Consider the following 17,410-nt stretch of genomic DNA (forward strand, 5'->3'; position numbering starts at 1 on the left):
CTGTGAACATGGACAGAGCCTGCTGGAGCATTTATGGGGTACGTTTGATTTAATTGCACTAAATAGCTCTTGGCTATACAGAATGAGTATTGGGTGCGACTCCAGGCAGCCCTGGGCAGAGGGTGGAAGAGCCTCCCCCCGGGCCCAGGAGGGAGGCAGCGACTGTCCTTCGAGTGCCCCTGGTTGTAGTTTCCAATAACGAGGGCCTGACGCCGGCCTGGAAAGCCCAGCAGCCAGAACGGGTGGGCTCTGCCAGCTCAGGGATGGCTCGTGGCTGTCTGCCCATGTGCTCCAGGACTCTTCAGCAGTGTCTGTTGGTGCAGATGAGAAATCTCCCCCCACCGACTCAAAGCAACGCTGGCGACTGTTGTGCTCAAGGTGACTGGATACCCACACGAGGGAGCTGGTGTCCTACCAAGCTTGGCCTCACTTGCCCTGGAAGTTGCTGTCACTGTCTGCATTTTACCAATGGGGAAACCAAAGCACTGAGTGGGGGAAGCAACATGGCCAAGGTGATGTAGTGGATCAGTGGCAGAGTCAGGAGCCCCCTGTCCACCAGATCCCATGGCATCCCATCACTTGGAGGGAGACAGAGTGGTTTAGAGAACACCTTGCTGGACTGGGACTGGGAGACCTGGGCTCTGTCCCCTGGATCCACCACACTCCTGCACGCTGACCTTTGGCAAACCTCTCTCTCTGGGCCTGTTTCCCCATCTATGCAATGGGGATGATGCCTGATTTCAGTGAAGCGCTTTGAGATCTACTGGTGAAAGTACAAAACCCATAGACCCATTGCCCCTATCTGTAATTAAACCACGCTTTTTGTGTTGTCCCAAAGCACTGGCACGTGCAAGGGGCTGGTTGCGGAGCCTTGCTGACACGACTAATCAGGGGATTGTAAGCAAACCTCTCTGCTTCTCCTCTTTCTCCTGTGACATCTCAGGAGGGGGGCTGCCACCTCCATCCACCTTCCCCTTCCCCCATTGCTTCTGGCCACACGCAGACCTGGAGCTCACAATGATCTGGCTGATCTTGTTTCGGTCGCAAGCAGCTCTTACCTTGGTTGCAGGTTGCCCTTGCTTTAGATGGCTGCGGGGGGGCTCAGACTCCCTCGGCTGCAGCCCAGCAGCAGTGGGTTCAGTGCTGCCTTTTCTCCCCCATCCCATTTGGGTGCTGCCTCTGGCAGCTGCTTCTCAAGTCCAGGCAGGACTGGCAATAGCACATGATGATAACCTCTTCTGCACTAAATGCTGCGCATCACATTTTGGATGGAGGTCCTGGGAGCAACTGTGGTTGGGGAACCTCCCCCCCATGCTGGACAGTAGGAGATGAAGTCCCTGTCCCAAAGAGGCTGCAGTCTAAATGGGCAGAGGCAAGGAAGGGAGGGAACTGGACCAAGGAGCCAGGCTGAGCCAGAAGAACCACGTTTCTTCCCTCCTGACCTTCCCAGCACGTGCGCTCAGAGGAGCTGGTGGTCCGTGCCTTGAAGATCTGCATTCGAGCATTTTTTTTTTGCTTTGAACTCTCACCTGCTCTTCTGGGGAGAGAAATTACACGCTCCCATATTTGTCACTTTGATATTTTAATGACTAGTGATTTACATATGTATTTCAGCAGAGGAGATGTTAAAAAAAGAATGACGACCCAGCCAGCACGACTGTGCCTTGTAGAAACAACAGCTCTGGTGTTCAGAAATGGAGGATGCGATGCAGACAATGCTAGCCACTGTCTTGCAAGCTTGTGGAGGAGGAAAGTTTCCCTGGGCAGGCCCAAACCCTCGGGGATGCACTGGCCTTCTCGGAGACTTGCGGTACAGATGCACCTCCCGCTCCCTTCCCTCTGCCAGCTTGACGGGGTATTTGGAGGAGGACACATGATGATCGTGAGCTGTCCTCAGTCTGAGCTGACTTGCATTCCTACCAAAACCAGCAGGCACAATTTCAGTGGGGACAGTCGGATCAAGTGCTTTCAAAAATCCCATCCCACGAGGAGAGTGAAAGGCAGGGTGATGGAAATGACTTAACACTATGGACAAGACCGAGGGTTAAGGTGAAGTCTTCCTCGCACTCCACTGCAGAGCGTGCCCAACAATTGGATTCTCCCCCTCGTCCCACTACCATGATCAGATTTGGAGTGTGGCACTAAGACCCAAGGCATCGGTCTGGGTTGCCAGTCCATCGGTGGGTCCTATCCTTTTTCACAGCAGAAACCCACATGCCAGGCAGGCAGATGCTGGCTGTGATGCAGCTGCTACTTCATGCTGAACTCGCACACAGGAGGCTAAGTGTGCCTTGTGAAACGGTCTGAAACATGAGGCCCAAACTGTAGGATCTGACAGCCTGCGGTGACAGCCCATGCATGTCAGCAGCAAAATACAGCTGCATCTGACTGTGCTACGGCTTGCGTAGCTCACGAAAGAGGTGGACACACACATTCACTATTCTGCAGGATGGCGTTTGATACATGCTTATTGCTGCTCACGTTTACCTGGGAATTTTGTGCCTATTGGTTTTGGGTATCTATCGAAGCAGCTTGTGCAGCGTTGTGCAACACCACTGCATTCTCACTTCCACTTTTGTGGTAAGAGATCTGACATGCTTAGTTTTTATTAGCCGCAAACAGGACCCAGCCCACCAGCTGCGATTAGCATCAAATTCTGCAGGAGCAAGGAAATGTCAGACTTGGCTGGCTCGATTGACTGCCTTAACCTATCACTGAAGGTTCAACTTCTGCACTGGGCAATGTGCGTTGTCCCTATTTACAAGTCAGCCCCAGCTTTCCCATTTCTCTCTCCTTGCCTTGATTTACAAGGCGTCCATTGACCTGTGACACCCCAGTGCCAACAAGTCTACTGTACAGTGCTGTAGGAATATGTGCGGCTGATGCATGGTTTTCCTTTCGGGTCCCATTAGCAATTATCGTAAAGTGTTGCTGCAACTGCGGTACCTTTTTTTGAATTAATATGCATTATTTTTGATAGAACATACTTTGATGTGCAAACATACAAGAAGATCGGGGCAGGGGGGAATCTCACATCAAGTTCTGGGGGGGAAAAAACCCATCAGAAGTCATAATAAAAGCTACTTATAACACCACATTTATTTACAGAGAGATTTGCACTTTTCTTGCGCAGTTTGGTTTGATGATCGAACGGTCCCTCCCTCCCTCCCCACCCCCGCCTCCCAGCCCCCCACCCCCCCATGCCCCGCACAGTAGTTCATGACATAACGTGAACCCTACAGGACACATTGGTGTCAATATACATGTTGAGACCAAACATACCCAAAGTCACGCATGTCCATTGGGTTTGGTCATAGCCATGAGACTGATCTGCAGTTGCAAGTGGCATAGCGCGTGGAGCTACCACCGTTGTGGTGACCGTGGACGCGGCCAATGCTCCCTGCTAGGCGTCCGTGACCGCGGTGCGGAAATGGGTTGCTTTGCTCATGTTCAGACCTCGTATTCCAAGTGACAGGCACTGCTGTGTGAGTTCAAACCAGAACGGCAGAGGAAAGCAGGAATGCTGATCCTCCCTAAGGCACTGCAATATCACCCTGGCATCTGTGCTCATGCCACAGGCTCGTGCGCTGTATCAGTTGCGCCCAAGGCCATACATTCAGCAAACCGACCAGACGTCTGCCCTGACCTTTAAAGCACAGTAGGTGCAGAGATTCTTGGACACGCTCCCTCTTAAGCTGGACTATCCCATGAAGATCTGCAACCTTCATCCTTTTGTCTTTCAAGGGTTAGCGTGAGGGCACAGGGGGCGACGAGCTGGCTTGGTGACCAGCTGGCCCTTCCTCGGAGTCCTTTGGTATTTCGAGTTGGATGGATAGGTTGGCCCAGGGGCCCCTGGGAGAGCGGCAGGATTCAGAACCATTTACCTGGCAGTCACAGGGTCATCTACAGACCAAAAGCAATGGTGCACGGCAGGTAACACGAGGCAGGGAGGCAAGCTGCTTCATGCTGAACCATGCACCACATTGCCACCCTGCCAGTTGGGATGTGCACGCAGCACGGAGCCCTTCTCTCTAGGTAGGTACAAGAGGATGCTGTATCGTAGTCCCACAGTGTGAATAATTTGGCAAAGGCAGGGCCAGAAAGAGCGTGTCCTGAAGGACTGTGGTAGGCACGGCAGGTGGGCTGGGTGTCTTTTGTGGGCACTGGTTAGTCCAAGTTCCATATCACAGTGATAGTCTTAAAGAATAGGGAAGAAACCCAACCCCACCCCCCTGAAACAGAAGCCCCCTTGGCCACTCACCTGACTCCCCTGTACTCCAAAGCAATCCAACCAGTTAAACATGGCTCAGCCACTCATTCCACAATGTCCTGCAGCCAGAGGCGTTCAATCTATTCCCAATGAGAGAGGTGTTGTCCTCTCCTTGGTGGCCCTTTGGACCACCCTTCACCCGTCAACTGTGCTGCTTCTACGCAAAGAAAGATAGCCAGCAGACTTCTACTCCAGCCTGCCCACAAGGATAAACAGCCACCCACTTCCCCACAGCTGCATCCTTTGCATACACTTGCACTGCCCTCCACCCTGCCTTGAATAGAAGTAAACATGAAGATAAACTAAGAGGCACTAATAGCGCAGAATACTAGGATCCTCAGGCTTGCAGCTTTCAAGCCTGGCTCCAAAAGTCTTCATCCAGCTGCAGGAAGCCCAGGTCTCTGCTCTAGATCTCCTGCAGCGAGTGGCCGGGGTCGCTGCGCTCTCGCTTCACTAGCGGCTCGCCCATGCTCCGGGCGTCTGCATCCACCTCACTTCCCAAGTCGCTGATGTCATCTGCAGAGGGCGATTCACAGATCAGCATGTTGAATCACCAGAAGATGGGGAAAAAGGTGCCTCAAGGCATGGTTCCCAGTATTTATCCTGCTGGGGCATTCTGGAAACGGATCGTGCCCTGCGAGTGCCTGAGCGTAGCATCCCCCTCCCCAACCAGTGAGCCCAAACCCTAGGCTAAGGGACCTACATTTAGGAGAGAAGATGCCAATAGCTGGAAGATACCTTTATCTAGCAGCGTTGATGACATGGAGGCCAGGTCACTGAACTGAAAAAGAAGAGATTCTGGATGAGTGAGGTTTGAAGAGCAGAGGGCAGGAGGTACCGGCATGCACCTGCCAGCTCTTTCCAAACTGCTCTGACAGGTCGTTTAAAACACTTAACAGAAACCACAAATCACAATGGCTCATTTCCAAGCACTGCATGTGTTGGGGTCACTTCAGAGACTGTTCAGAGCTGTCAGGGCTTTGATCAGTACAGGCCACATCTTGCTGTAGGTGGGTGGAGAGGGTTCCTGTCTAAAATCCAGGAGCAAGCCTTCAGCCAGCATGCACAAAATCCCCAAATCAAGGAGCAGAGCTGGCTTGCAAAGGTAAAAGGAGAAGCTTGGTGGTCCATTTTGGAAACCAGAGCAGACCACCACTGACAGAGGCTTGGTCCTGTGTTTTGTTTGAAAACTGAAGAGTCAACAGCCAACAGGGACATTACTGTGGCCGTCCTCACCAGCCGGTGAAATGCTCTGCTGAGTGAGATATACCAGTCTCTTGCAATTTTACTGTCATGCCACTTGTGCAGACTCTGAGGACAAGGACTGCATGTGACACAGGTGCGCCACGGGGCACGGCAAGATGCTAATGAAGCGGGGTCAGATGGTAAAAGGCACTACCTGGTTCTGTAGGCAGAGCAGGCAGCAGCAGCAAGAGGTCCCCTCATGCTGCCCTCACCTCTGATTGAGAGGGCCCATCTTCAGGACAGAGGGGAGGGTGTTCTCTCCATGGCCCAGTCAACCTTTGGCCACCGTTTTGAGACTCCCGTCAAGGGACTCAATTTGTGCCAGCGGAGGGGCTAGTGATGGAGACACCACTCTGGTAGGAATGGCACCATTATCCCAGCCGATCTGCTCACATAAATAAGGTATCCAGGATTTGATAGCAATGCAGTTCACAGCAAGGATGTGCTCTGTAAGGAGGGGGCTAGCTGAGCTGTGAAGCCTGGATGTCTGCTTACAGGGCTTTAAGCCCACCATGGCAAATGTCAGATCCTTTTGTAGGTGCTAAATGACCGGTGCTGAGTGACCTGCCAGCATCCAAACTCAGGTACTGGTTTCTTCTATGCTCATGGGCATGAACACTGAGAACATAGAGCTGGAAGGGCCTTTCAGAGATCACCGAGTCCATGGCTCCAAGGTACTTTGCATATATTAGGGCCCCTATCCTTTCCACTCTGCTCCTAGCAGCAGTCAATGGATGATAACAAACACTGCTCACGATGCGTCTGCCATCTTTAAATAGCAACTTTACGTCAGCTGAATTAGTCAGATCCCTTTTTTTGTATCAGCTTCCACAGCCAGGTCCCATGCAATGATAAATATTCCTCTCTTACTCTTTGACGTGCCTTATTTTATAGTAATGAGTGCACCACTATGTATCCATGAAAAGCAGAGCCAGACAATATGCAATAATAATACTGTGGGGAATTTAAATGGGAGGATGGGATTAGTTCTCTTTTGCTTTCCAGAATCATCCTTCTTTGACAGTTTATGGAATATAAAAATATTTACAAGAGTCTAATGAAGAGAAAGCAAACTGTGAAGCAGTAACAGCCCCAGTTTAGTTTTCGTTAAAAGTGGAAACAGAAGTAACCCGAGGCCATTTCGTTTCCTTAAATTTCAATGAAAACAACATTTTTGGAGTGCAGATAATGCCCTGCGGGGTTGAAAACCTGCCAAAAACAGCTGTGGGCTCCCTGGTGAGAAGCAAATTAGGAGCGACTCTAGGCAGAAGAGGGCACTGCCTGGCTGATTTTCCTTGAGTGAATGGCATGAAGAGGAAAGCATATTCTGACAGCCTGGAGTGCATAGAGAAATTGTCGTTTTCAATTAACCCATTTTAAGCTAATAGGTTATTGATACCAGCAAGAACTTGTCCTATGGAACATTTCATATTGGGACCATTACCCTTTAAATGGACACAGTCATACTGCATTTAGTCAGCTTATGGAGCAATCCGGAAACTGCTGCAGGTACGGACCCCTGTGTCCAAGGATCAGTGCCAAATCTGATGGTTTTATTTGCATGTTTTCTGATCTGTAAAAATGTATGGGTGTTTTTCTTCTCTCTTGAACCCAATGGGGAGAGAAAAAAAGAAAGCTTGAAGAGCGGCCTTGGGTAGTTGGGTGCTCACTGCCACTGAAAGCCAGTTGAAGATGGGCACTTAACTCCCCAAAGTGCCATCGGATGCACTAAACAAATCACATGAAAAGAAAACCTGACTTCCTTCCAGCCATGGGGAGCAAAAGCACCCGTTTTGAGCCAACTTTTGCCCAGCTGGCAGAGGGGTTGAGCATTGTAGCTCCCATTGAGTCAATCAAGAAGGAGATGCCATGAGTCAGGGCCACAGGTACCTCCGGTTAGGCACCAAAATATTATCAGGCCCTTCAGAAACCATGTTCTGAATTCGGTGTCGTGTTCAAGTTGGCAGTGTCCCTTTAAGCCGTGCTGGGTTTGGGTTCTGTTACTAGGGCACAGACAGTTCTCACCTCTCCCATTACAGCAATCGGCGTTTCCCCTGTTGCCTGGGCAACACGATGCTCTACCAGATAAAACATGTATTCGTCATAGAGCAGGCGAATCAGGTGAAAGGAACCAAAGCTGGCAGCGCTGCGCAAGGTGAGGTCACGGATCACCATGGAGCTGGAGAGCAATTGGGAAACAAAATATTTTGGACATGTTTTAGAACTAGATTGTGACTGGTGTGAACTCTATACCAAGGAATTGCATAAGGAATACCATGTTCTAGCAGGGCCAGTACTATACTTTCATCCTGCACATGAAGATCTCCATAATAACCCCCTGGATTAGTATCCCACTTCAGAGACTGAGGCCCTCCTTGTCTTGGTTCCTCCAATCTCCATTGTCCTGAATCTTCCACACCAGGGCAGAGTGATTTAGCAGAAGACACTTTTTATACCCCAGCCAGGGTCAGATGTGCTTCCAGGACAAGAAGGTAACGTACCTATAGAAGGACCACTTCAGCAGGAACTGCCTCGCGGCCTTGGGGAAGCTGGGGCTGCCCTCGTGGTGCTTGAGAACTTGGGTGACAACGTTATCAAGCCAGCTGGCCCACTGGTCCAAAGAGCTCTGCTGCTGTAGTGTGAGTTTGAAGTCCTGCTCCAGCTTCTGCACCGTGCCTTCTTCACACTGGCACACCCACGAGGCTTGCTCCTGGGAGGGCAGAAGGGGAGATTCTAGGAATCAAGGGTTATAAGCCCAAGCAAGGACTGCTGTTCACTTTTGGTGGGCCTGAACTCGGGAGTGTGACTGTGCTTCTAGCAAAGGAAAAGTTTCCAAGTCAGAGCCAAACCAGGTCTTTTTAAACATATCTAGAGCACAGACCTCAGCTTATGAAGTAATTGCCTCTACAATTCAGGTTTTCATGACGTGCCTTTAGCAGCTACAGCAACTACTTCCCTGGAAAAGTAATACTGTGTTTCATGTGCCTTTAACTTCTTTTAGTACTGCTTAGGCAGCTGGGAATGAGGAGAGACCAGTACAATGTGAAACACCAGCTCTCCACAGGCCAACATAGTTGGAGAATCCCTGAAGTAAGGCTTGGGACAGACATTCAAAAAGCCTGAGCCTGAATTGATTCAATTTTCGCAAGTTAGTCTAACCTGGCTAGGCTAAACTGGTTTGTAACTGCACAAACATCCCCTTTGAACTGAAGAAATACAGGCACATGCCTGCAGTGGCTCAGGTTAGAAGCTGGGGAGAACAAGAGTAGCCCTCCCTCCCTTCCCTTCTATAGTGCTGAGCCGAGGGGGGCATGGCCAGGCCCTGGCAGGATGCTCTGATTTAGGTAGGGGTTCCCCCTCCCCACCCTCACTTTTGATAACAGAGCATTGAATTACACAGCAGAGAGTTACACAGAGATTTGTTAGCATTTATCAGCCCATCAAACAAAACAACAGTCTCTCTCATTCATTCAAGCTCTTCTTAAACAACTTTTTCCAAGGAAGGAACAGAGGGGCATGACCAACTACTGGCTGATTAGCTCCAAAAAGCTGTAAGCCGGCACTGTCTTGTCTGCCTTTGTCCCATCTCCCACAGCATGGACTGTAGTCAGCATGTGGTATGCTAGCTAATGCTGAGAGGTGTCTGTGTAAGGCAGAGGGGAGGGGGGAATCCCTGTTTGAGCAGGGAGGGGTGGGGAGTGGAGCAGGGGGAAGCCAGGCAGATGCCTGCAGTCTCTGCCAGAGCTCCAGCCAGGGAGCAGGGGGGCGGAGCTAGCTCTGCTGTGGAGCAGAAAGCCCCGCCCAGAGAGCATGCCAGGATGCTGGGGGACTCTGGTTTAACTTAAACCAGGAAGGGGTCTGGGACAGACATTGCATAAACTGGTTTGACCCAAATCAGTTAAGTCTGATACTATATTCAACCAGGTTTATCTCAAACCAGTTTCAGCCATTTTCAAACTGGTTTATGTGCACTGAACATCTGTTACAGGTTTAAACCAGTTTCTGACCACTTAAACCAGTTTGTGTGTAATGTCTGTCCCTAGCCCAAGTGACTGGGCCCAAATAAAGCCTCATGAAATTGCTTACCTGCACATTGGCAAAGTCCACCCGGTTGAGGTCACTGAGCATCTGGTTGATCTGGGAAGTGTTCTGGAGCACGGCGCGAGCTGCCTGAGCCAGATGGTTCAGGGATGTGTATCTCCGTAATGTCTGAGCAAAGGCACTCACTACTGCAACCTGTAACAGAGCAAGCCCGGGCACGGGCCATAACAGTTACACATGGACCTTTCAAAATATTTGGACTGCAAGTGCTCAGACACCCCTGGATCTCAAATACATGCACAGTATTCTTCCTTTGCTGCTGCTTCCTCCAGTGTCTGCAAGCCATTGTGAGTGCAACATGCCCATTGCAAGAACCAGCTGCATCTCCCTGTAGCTGTCCATTTATTTTGTCTGGAGCAGCAGGCAGAAGACAAACCCTGCAAGCCAGGTCAGCAGGATGGGGGCATGTTGCAATCATGTGTGAGAACAAAAGGAAAACTTAAAAAGCTTGGATAAATGCATCAGATTAGACAATGTAATGCTTATGTAACAAAGACAGAACTGAGCAACAGGGAAGACGGTGAATTTGGACCGGGCCTGCCAATACTGGCTGTACTCCTGCTCTTCCTTCGAGTGGGGCAGAAGTCTATTGCAGACAGTCTGCTGCAAGATGCTTTATCTATTAATTCAGGACGTGGCAGTTGCTCATGGACATGGTGCCTAAATAATCGTTATGTGCGGGTCCTACATCTGGAGCCTGGAATTAGAAATGGCAAATCGTGGCCCCACACATCTCTCAAGAGGCAGCAGCTGTGATCATATGTCCCCTGAAGGAATCTGACAATGTTTAAGTGCCTGCAGTGATGTGAAAGGGGTTTCTCCCCATGTCTTGCTATTTCAGTCCTGGGTCGCTGTTTATTATGCTGGGTTCAGATTGATGCACACCCAGCTGGACAAGAGGTGAACAGTGCAGATGCGATGGGGTATAGCAGAGCTGCACTGTTAGAAGGGAGGCCAGTGGACCCGTTGCCATGAGCCTGAAATGCCAGTCCAGGGAACCAGTCAAGTAGATTGGGACCATAGTGCAAAACCACAACCAAAAACTCGCCCTGTTTATAACTCACTCCTTTGTCCATTTACCTTTGTCTGGACTATCTGTGGTGGGAAGTCACTCATTGCATTCATCAGCCAACCTTCCAAACTCTTTGCAAAATTGCGGATGGCCTGTGTCAAAGTGCCTACGAGAGAGAAATCAGTTAGAGGGGCTTTTCCAAAGGGCTTGAGCGATCGCTGTCAAACTAAGGCTGCTCTGGCAGTCAACGGTTATGGGATCCACAACCATATCTTGATTTAGTGCCACAGGAGACCAGCAAAGTTAAAGAGAAATCAAAAGAATGCAGCCAGCTATGGGACTGAAAGGCATATCAGGCTGTGATTTTCATACAACAAATCCAAGAGCTCCTTTTTAGTGTTCAAGGAACAGGCAAACATTTTCTGTTACTAGTGGGGTCTGTTCTCTTTGATGTACACATGCAAAGAACAGTAATTAAGTAGTGAGGACCATTTCCAGTCTACTCAGCACAATAAGGATAGTTAGGCTTCCATGCAAGAAGTACTTGCTGGGCTAATAAAAGGGTTTTAATAAAGACCGTGGCTAATATTTTCAAACCTGAACCCCTAAAGATAGGCTCCTAAGTGTGCTTTAAAGTCGACAACTAAATAAAGAGCTCCAATCTGTAGAGATGTACTGATGTGAATGGAAACTGAAGAACACTTCTAAAAAAATCAGGCCACTTATTCTGTTGTCCAGTACAGAATTAGGAGAGCCAATCCACTTACCACACTTCCTCAGATCTGGGTCTCTCTTCTCTTATAAAGCTACACTGCAAAAGCAGTCGTGGGTGTGTTATTTTGTTTTTGATTTTTAAATCAAAAGAAAATTCATCGGGTATTTTTCAAATGTCAGGTCAGAACAACAAAAGCTTTTGCAATCTTTGTGCTGGGGTTGTAGCAAACAATCGAACCCCTAGGGATAGGAATAGCAGTGAAATGAAAATAAAAGCCTTCTTTTAAAAAATTGCCGTTTGCCCACAATTTCAAATTGGTAAAAGAGGCAGAGGTACCAGGAATTCAGCAGCCGCTCTTCTCACGCATTTCCTGGACAGACCAGGCAACCTGGCAAGGGTGTCTTCCTTGTTGCTCTGCTCCCTGCAGCAGTGAGAACTTGGGGGAAATGGCTGGATGGCCAACAGAGAAGTTGAGCTTTACAATCCCAGCTTTTTTCTATTAAAATGATCCATTTAAAATACTTCTATAGCCCTGATTGCTATAGCTCTCGAGCAGCTCTCATCACTCAGGTATGGCTGGTCCTTTTTACAGGGAACTGAGACACAAAGACTAAGTGGCTTACCAGGGTCACATAGGTAGCTTATGGCAAGGCAGGAAATTGAGGCCACATCTTTTCTGACTAGCATCCTATGCTGGTGCTTAGCAGACCAACCTTTTTACCTGGCAAAAGTCAGGCAAGGCAGGCTGCTTTGGTTTTCTGCCTACTCATGGGTGTACTGACAACGGCAACTTGCCAGCGGCACCCGCTGACTAGCAGGTTTTTTTTTCCAGTATTGACTCGGGCTGAGTTTGAACTAATGAATTATGGACTCATCTGGCAAAACACCCAATGCTCAATTCTCACTGCCTTCAGTGAGGCTTAGTATATAGTCTCAGGTGGCTGGTTGAATCAGCACCTTAGACAAATGATAGTCCCCAAGGACTATGAACCAATAAAGAGAGAAGCTGCCCCAAAAAGTCCAGGATGCATCATACAGTCAGAACAATCAGACATAAAAGAAAGACACATCTCTAAGAAAATATCTAATGAGGATTAACTGTGCTTAAATGCAGTCCATGCATATTAAGCCTATGTCTTTCACCTTGGCTCCGAGCCAAAACTTGAGCCTGGGCTAATGTGATGAACTGAATTTTGCAAGGAGAGGAAAATATATCTATGTCTCCAAGAGCCATGATATGCTGCACAACTAAGAATAATTACAGATAGAGATTGCTGTTGCTCTAAGATACAAGCCCCAATTCAAAACAAAAGCCTTCTAAATTAGCCTTCGCAATGGAAATCTGGGGCAAGTGACAGCCAGCCAAGGTGACTCATTGATCTCTGTTGAGACTCAGGAGCAAGACAGCAAGAAACGTGAAGGAACAAAAATGAACAAGGGTCCGGGCTGTCAATACTGCTCTGATCATTGCACAAGATACTCACTGGGCACAGGCCGCAGCACGTCAGGGATGAGAATCTCCACCAGGGTCTGATACAGGATGTGATCGCAGCTCCTCATCCACTTCGAGATGGGTTCGTATTTACACAAAGTGATCAGCTTGTCTTTTGAGAGGATGCCGTCATGCTCCTCCTCGCTGCATGGCAGAGAGTAACACACTGTTAACAGCAGTCTCATTTGGTGTGTGAACAGTTGTTCTGTATTTCTAACGCAAGGAGTTTGTAGGGCAAGACAATTTCTCACGTTTCCCTTTGGAGGTGATGTTCCATCACCAGGAAGGCCTTTGCAGCCTCAGGGAATTCATCCCTCTGAACCTGGACTTGGACAGTTCTGGCTGAAATCTCATCTCACATCTATATCTTCTCCTCCTCAGTCAGAGTCTCCAAGTCTTGGAGATTGGTCGCAGGTCACTACCAACCCACATTTCCACAACAGTTGCCTTCTCCCTTCTGTCTCAGTGGTTCCTGTGTTCCCTTTCTAAAAAATGCAGCTCAAAACACAACCTTCCTTCAGGAATCAAAACTCGTAGAAGTGATATCTTTTATTAGACCAATTAGATATTTGCAAACAAATTATTTTATTTATTTGCAAGCTTTTGGGCGCGCACACCCTTCATCACGCATAGGAGAGAGCAGAGATTATAAAAGTTCTCCTAGGTTGAAATGCAAATTCATATTTCATAGGACAGCCCTAAGGTGTGGTAAAATCTCTTGTTTGGAATAGTTCATTTTGTCCAAGTTAGGCACAGAGAAAGGTTGAAAAAGTCTTTTTACCTCGAAGTTGTCTGGTGGTAAGCAAGACGTAGAAGCATATTACCATCAGGTTATGACATTTCATATTTCACAGAAGAGTGAAGAGATGGAAAGCTCTTCCGGGTAGGGATTTCTTTTGTGGGGAGGTATCTGTGCGTCTCTGTGAGATGCAAATTCACTCCAACAATGGCAGGAGCCTGCTGTTAGTGTTTCAGGTGGTAAAATGCTTCCTTCTTGTAAAATTATGAACTTGTCATTTTAAAAGGTGGCTAAAATAGGATAACTTCCATATAAATTTCAAATAACTTGCTTGCAAATATCTAGTGGTCTAATAAAAGGTATCACCTCTTCCACGAGTTTTGATTCCTTTCGCCTCTACACCACTATGGCTACAACCTGGATACCTAACCTTCCTTCAGTGCTTTCCTCTAGCATGATACAGCAATGCTCGACAATCCCAACCCCTTCCATGGCCCACCTATTCCATTTATACTGATGCAGTCATGTGGACTGAAAGTTTTGCATGCAAGACACACAATCAGATTAACATGCACTCTCAGGGGTGTATTGTCAATCAGTATCAAACATGCCTGAAGACCAAACACTGACATTATTTCCAGAGAGGAAAAGCCAACTCCATATTGTGCTAAGAACACGAGGCACTGCCTTCAAGCAAATAAGGTCAACTTTGCCTGCATTAATTTCACTTTATAGATGAACCAAAAGGTCTTTTGCATGACTGAGCCACTAAACATTTGGTTAAGCAGTACAAAAACAGAAGCTGACATCTTATTAATGAACATGCACAAAATCAAATTAGAACCTTTTGAATACTGCGCTGGGAATGGAGGTGCCTGCCTTATAGGATACACCAAACCCATTGGAGCCAAGGCATCACATTTGAATTGCTACTTCACTGTCTAAGACATCCCTCATTGTTGACATAATGAAAGTGCACTGGCATCCTCTTTTAGCAAAAGGATAAAAGCTGAATAACCATGCTTTGCTTTTCATAGAACTGTATTTTGCATATTGTGTCATATCTGAATTAAAGGTTTTTGCTCCACTTCCTTTTAAAGGTTTATTTATATCCAAGTTCATTATCTGTAGAACGAACTGTAAAACCAGGGTGATTTTCTTTGCTAAAAAGCTTTGCTAAGAGATACTGAATAGGGAGAGCCCCAACTTTTATGACACTGGGCAGCGTTTTGGGATGACAAGTATCTTTTAGCCAGCTACCTGTCCTCAGCCACGTGCTGAGGTTGTCAACAGCCAATGCCATCTGCCTTTGCAATTTACTCACTCGGGCCCCAACCCTGCAGATATGTACATACACAGGCTTAATTTTAGAGACTCTGGGTGTTTGTACACGCAGCAATTTTTGCCCTTTTCTGTGCTTTATGAAGAGTTTCACTAAAGACAACAGACCTACTCTCAGTGCATAAAGTTAAGCACATGTAGGGTCAATCTTATATTAAACAGAGGCTTGGGTCTTCCCAGATTGTGCATCATCCCTGCAATAAGATATATAGATATAGATAGATAGATATCTACATCTATCTATATCTCTATAAAGATATCCATCTATCTATCTCTATTTCATTAAAAACTATCTATCTATCGATCGATCGATCGATCGATCGATAGTTTTTAATGACACCTTGATGTTCTACAATTGTATCCCTATTACAATGCATGCTTATTTCTGTTTCCTACCCATGATCCACCCAAGCTAATTTATTTTACTTCTCAGAGCTAACACAACTACAATGCTTCTGGTGCCCAAGTGAGCTCCTTTCATAGCGCGGGTATCTCCACATGGCACTGCATTGTGCAGTGTGGACATGTCATTAACCAAAAATTATTCAGAATAAGAAATGGGGTTGCACTGCTTCTTTGTAGGGATGCATTCATAGAGCTCTATTTGAGGACAAGACAATAATTTTATGATAATTAGGAGAACAAAGGGATTTTTCTCCTTATTTCCCAAACTTTCACAACCCTTATTCTGAGTATACAACAGCAGCACTGACTATGCTCAGTGAAAGAGGTTACTCCACGGACTTCAACGCAATTCTAACAAGAGACCTTTTCAGTTTCATCTATTTTCGCTCACTGTTCATTTCCCTGTCTCCAGGCAGCAGGTTACCAATGCATAAAGGGGAGAATAGGGAATAAAGATGAGGCAGGCCTGAGTACAAAGAGAAAGATCAAAGTAGCATAGTTTGTCATTATCTTCCCCAGGACACAAGGCATTTTTTTAATTTTGATAGCAACATGAATGAGTATCCCAGTTGGTCTAAATGTCACAGTGATCTTTGCCTTTGAGATGTCATTCTATAACAACACTCAGTAGAGTTATAACTGTCTACTCATATTGGCTTTCTACAAAAACAGCAACCCATGCCTGTTAGTCAAACCCATGGTGTTACATCCATTGTGGATTCATTTCTGGTCATCGAGAGTGTCAGATAAATGCATTGTAAAATCTTTTCATTAACCATTAATTCTACTGCATTTCACAGAGCTCTGCTTTTGAAATTTCATTACTACAGGGGTGGGCAAATATGGCCCGCGGGCCAGATGCGACCCGCCAGGCCATTCTATCCAGCCTGCGGGGCCCCGAAAAAATTTAGAAAATTCATATTTATCTGTCCCTGGCTGCCTGTCATGTGGCCCTCGATGGCTTGCCAAAACTCAGTAAGTGGCCCTCCGCCCGAAATAATTGCCCGGCCCTGCATTACTATAATCTATTTCTTACTCTTTTCCTAGGATAGCACCTGATCCTGCCTGGTATTAAATACCTGCAACCCTTGCAGATCGGTAAGGCAAATCAAAAGGCTTACTGAAGTTATAAAGCTAAACACAGTGGTCTCCAAAAGGGAAAACAGTACTAAGAACTGGGTCACTCAGTTAGCAAAATTAGGTGTGTACGGTCTACCTGGACGGCATGGGAGTGGAGCCATCGCTAGGTGGTGTTTTAGGACTCCAGAAGGACTGCCACAGCTTCTCAATGTAGTGAAACTGAAGATTCATCACAACATCTAAAGTGGCCTAAAAAGACAGATAACCAATAAAATGCTTTGACAGCATGCTTATGACAAGGCTTTATGGGAGGACAATAGATTACACAAAGGAGAACAATCTATCCCGTGGTGTTTTAAAGAACATCAGACTATAAGCAGATCACATGACAAGGAGGTAACTTGGCCAACGATAGTTGGCCAACTGGGAACAATCTTGTCCCGAACTCAGCTTCTTACGAGAGCAGGACTGGAGTAGGAAGGGCACGGAAAGTGAGGCCCTGTATCAAAAACAGATCCTGAATGATCACCTCACAGTGTCGTCTGTAAAGAAGCTGAAGAGTCTTTATATCGTTCATGGTGACCCCTTCTTGCAAGAGGGCATTTCCAAGATCAGGTGCTGGGAACTCAGGAAAGCCATGGGTTACATCTAGGGAAAAAGTTTGGGAAAGATGGTGAATTTTAACCAGAACTCAGTGTTTTCTAGGACTGCAATTTAGGATGAGTTTTTGCAACAGCTGGTGGCTATATTTCACATTTCAAATAACTAATGGCTGATAAGTGAAGCAAGACTGTTAATGTAATACCTCCATGATTCACTCAATTGTACTTTAAAGGAAAAAAAAAACACCTCAGGCCATTTAGTCACTGGAGAAACGAGAATGTTTTTATCACAGCTACAAGGAAAGAAACATGAATGTATTGTACTTTTATAATGTGCTTCCCATTATATTTTCTCTAAAGTCTGAAGAAACATCCCTTTGGTATTTTAAGACTACAATGGGAAATTTA

General features: G+C 47.0%; 1 protein-coding gene across 5 annotated transcripts in view; it reads right to left on the bottom strand.

The window, feature by feature from the left end:
• Nucleotides 1-3,199: 3,199 nt before the first annotated feature.
• The window catches only part of RFX2 (regulatory factor X2), an 87,950-nt gene continuing 73,739 nt past the window's right edge, over nucleotides 3,200-17,410 (bottom strand). For all 5 annotated transcript variants that reach the window (XM_019485384.2, XM_059720025.1, XM_019485383.2 and 2 more), the window contains 9 exons: nucleotides 16,930-17,048; nucleotides 16,537-16,649; nucleotides 12,828-12,979; nucleotides 10,697-10,794; nucleotides 9,602-9,751; nucleotides 8,017-8,225; nucleotides 7,541-7,694; nucleotides 5,009-5,051; nucleotides 3,200-4,786 (listed from right to left, as the gene is read on the bottom strand). In XM_019485384.2, coding sequence (XP_019340929.1) covers nucleotides 4,677-4,786; nucleotides 5,009-5,051; nucleotides 7,541-7,694; nucleotides 8,017-8,225; nucleotides 9,602-9,751; nucleotides 10,697-10,794; nucleotides 12,828-12,979; nucleotides 16,537-16,649; nucleotides 16,930-17,048 — 1,148 coding nt within the window. In that variant the 3' untranslated portion in view covers nucleotides 3,200-4,676. The remainder of the gene's footprint in view (nucleotides 4,787-5,008; nucleotides 5,052-7,540; nucleotides 7,695-8,016; nucleotides 8,226-9,601; nucleotides 9,752-10,696; nucleotides 10,795-12,827; nucleotides 12,980-16,536; nucleotides 16,650-16,929; nucleotides 17,049-17,410) is intronic.

This window comes from Alligator mississippiensis, chromosome 16 (genome assembly GCF_030867095.1).
Source record: "Alligator mississippiensis isolate rAllMis1 chromosome 16, rAllMis1, whole genome shotgun sequence".
Taxonomy (NCBI): domain Eukaryota; kingdom Metazoa; phylum Chordata; order Crocodylia; family Alligatoridae; genus Alligator; species Alligator mississippiensis.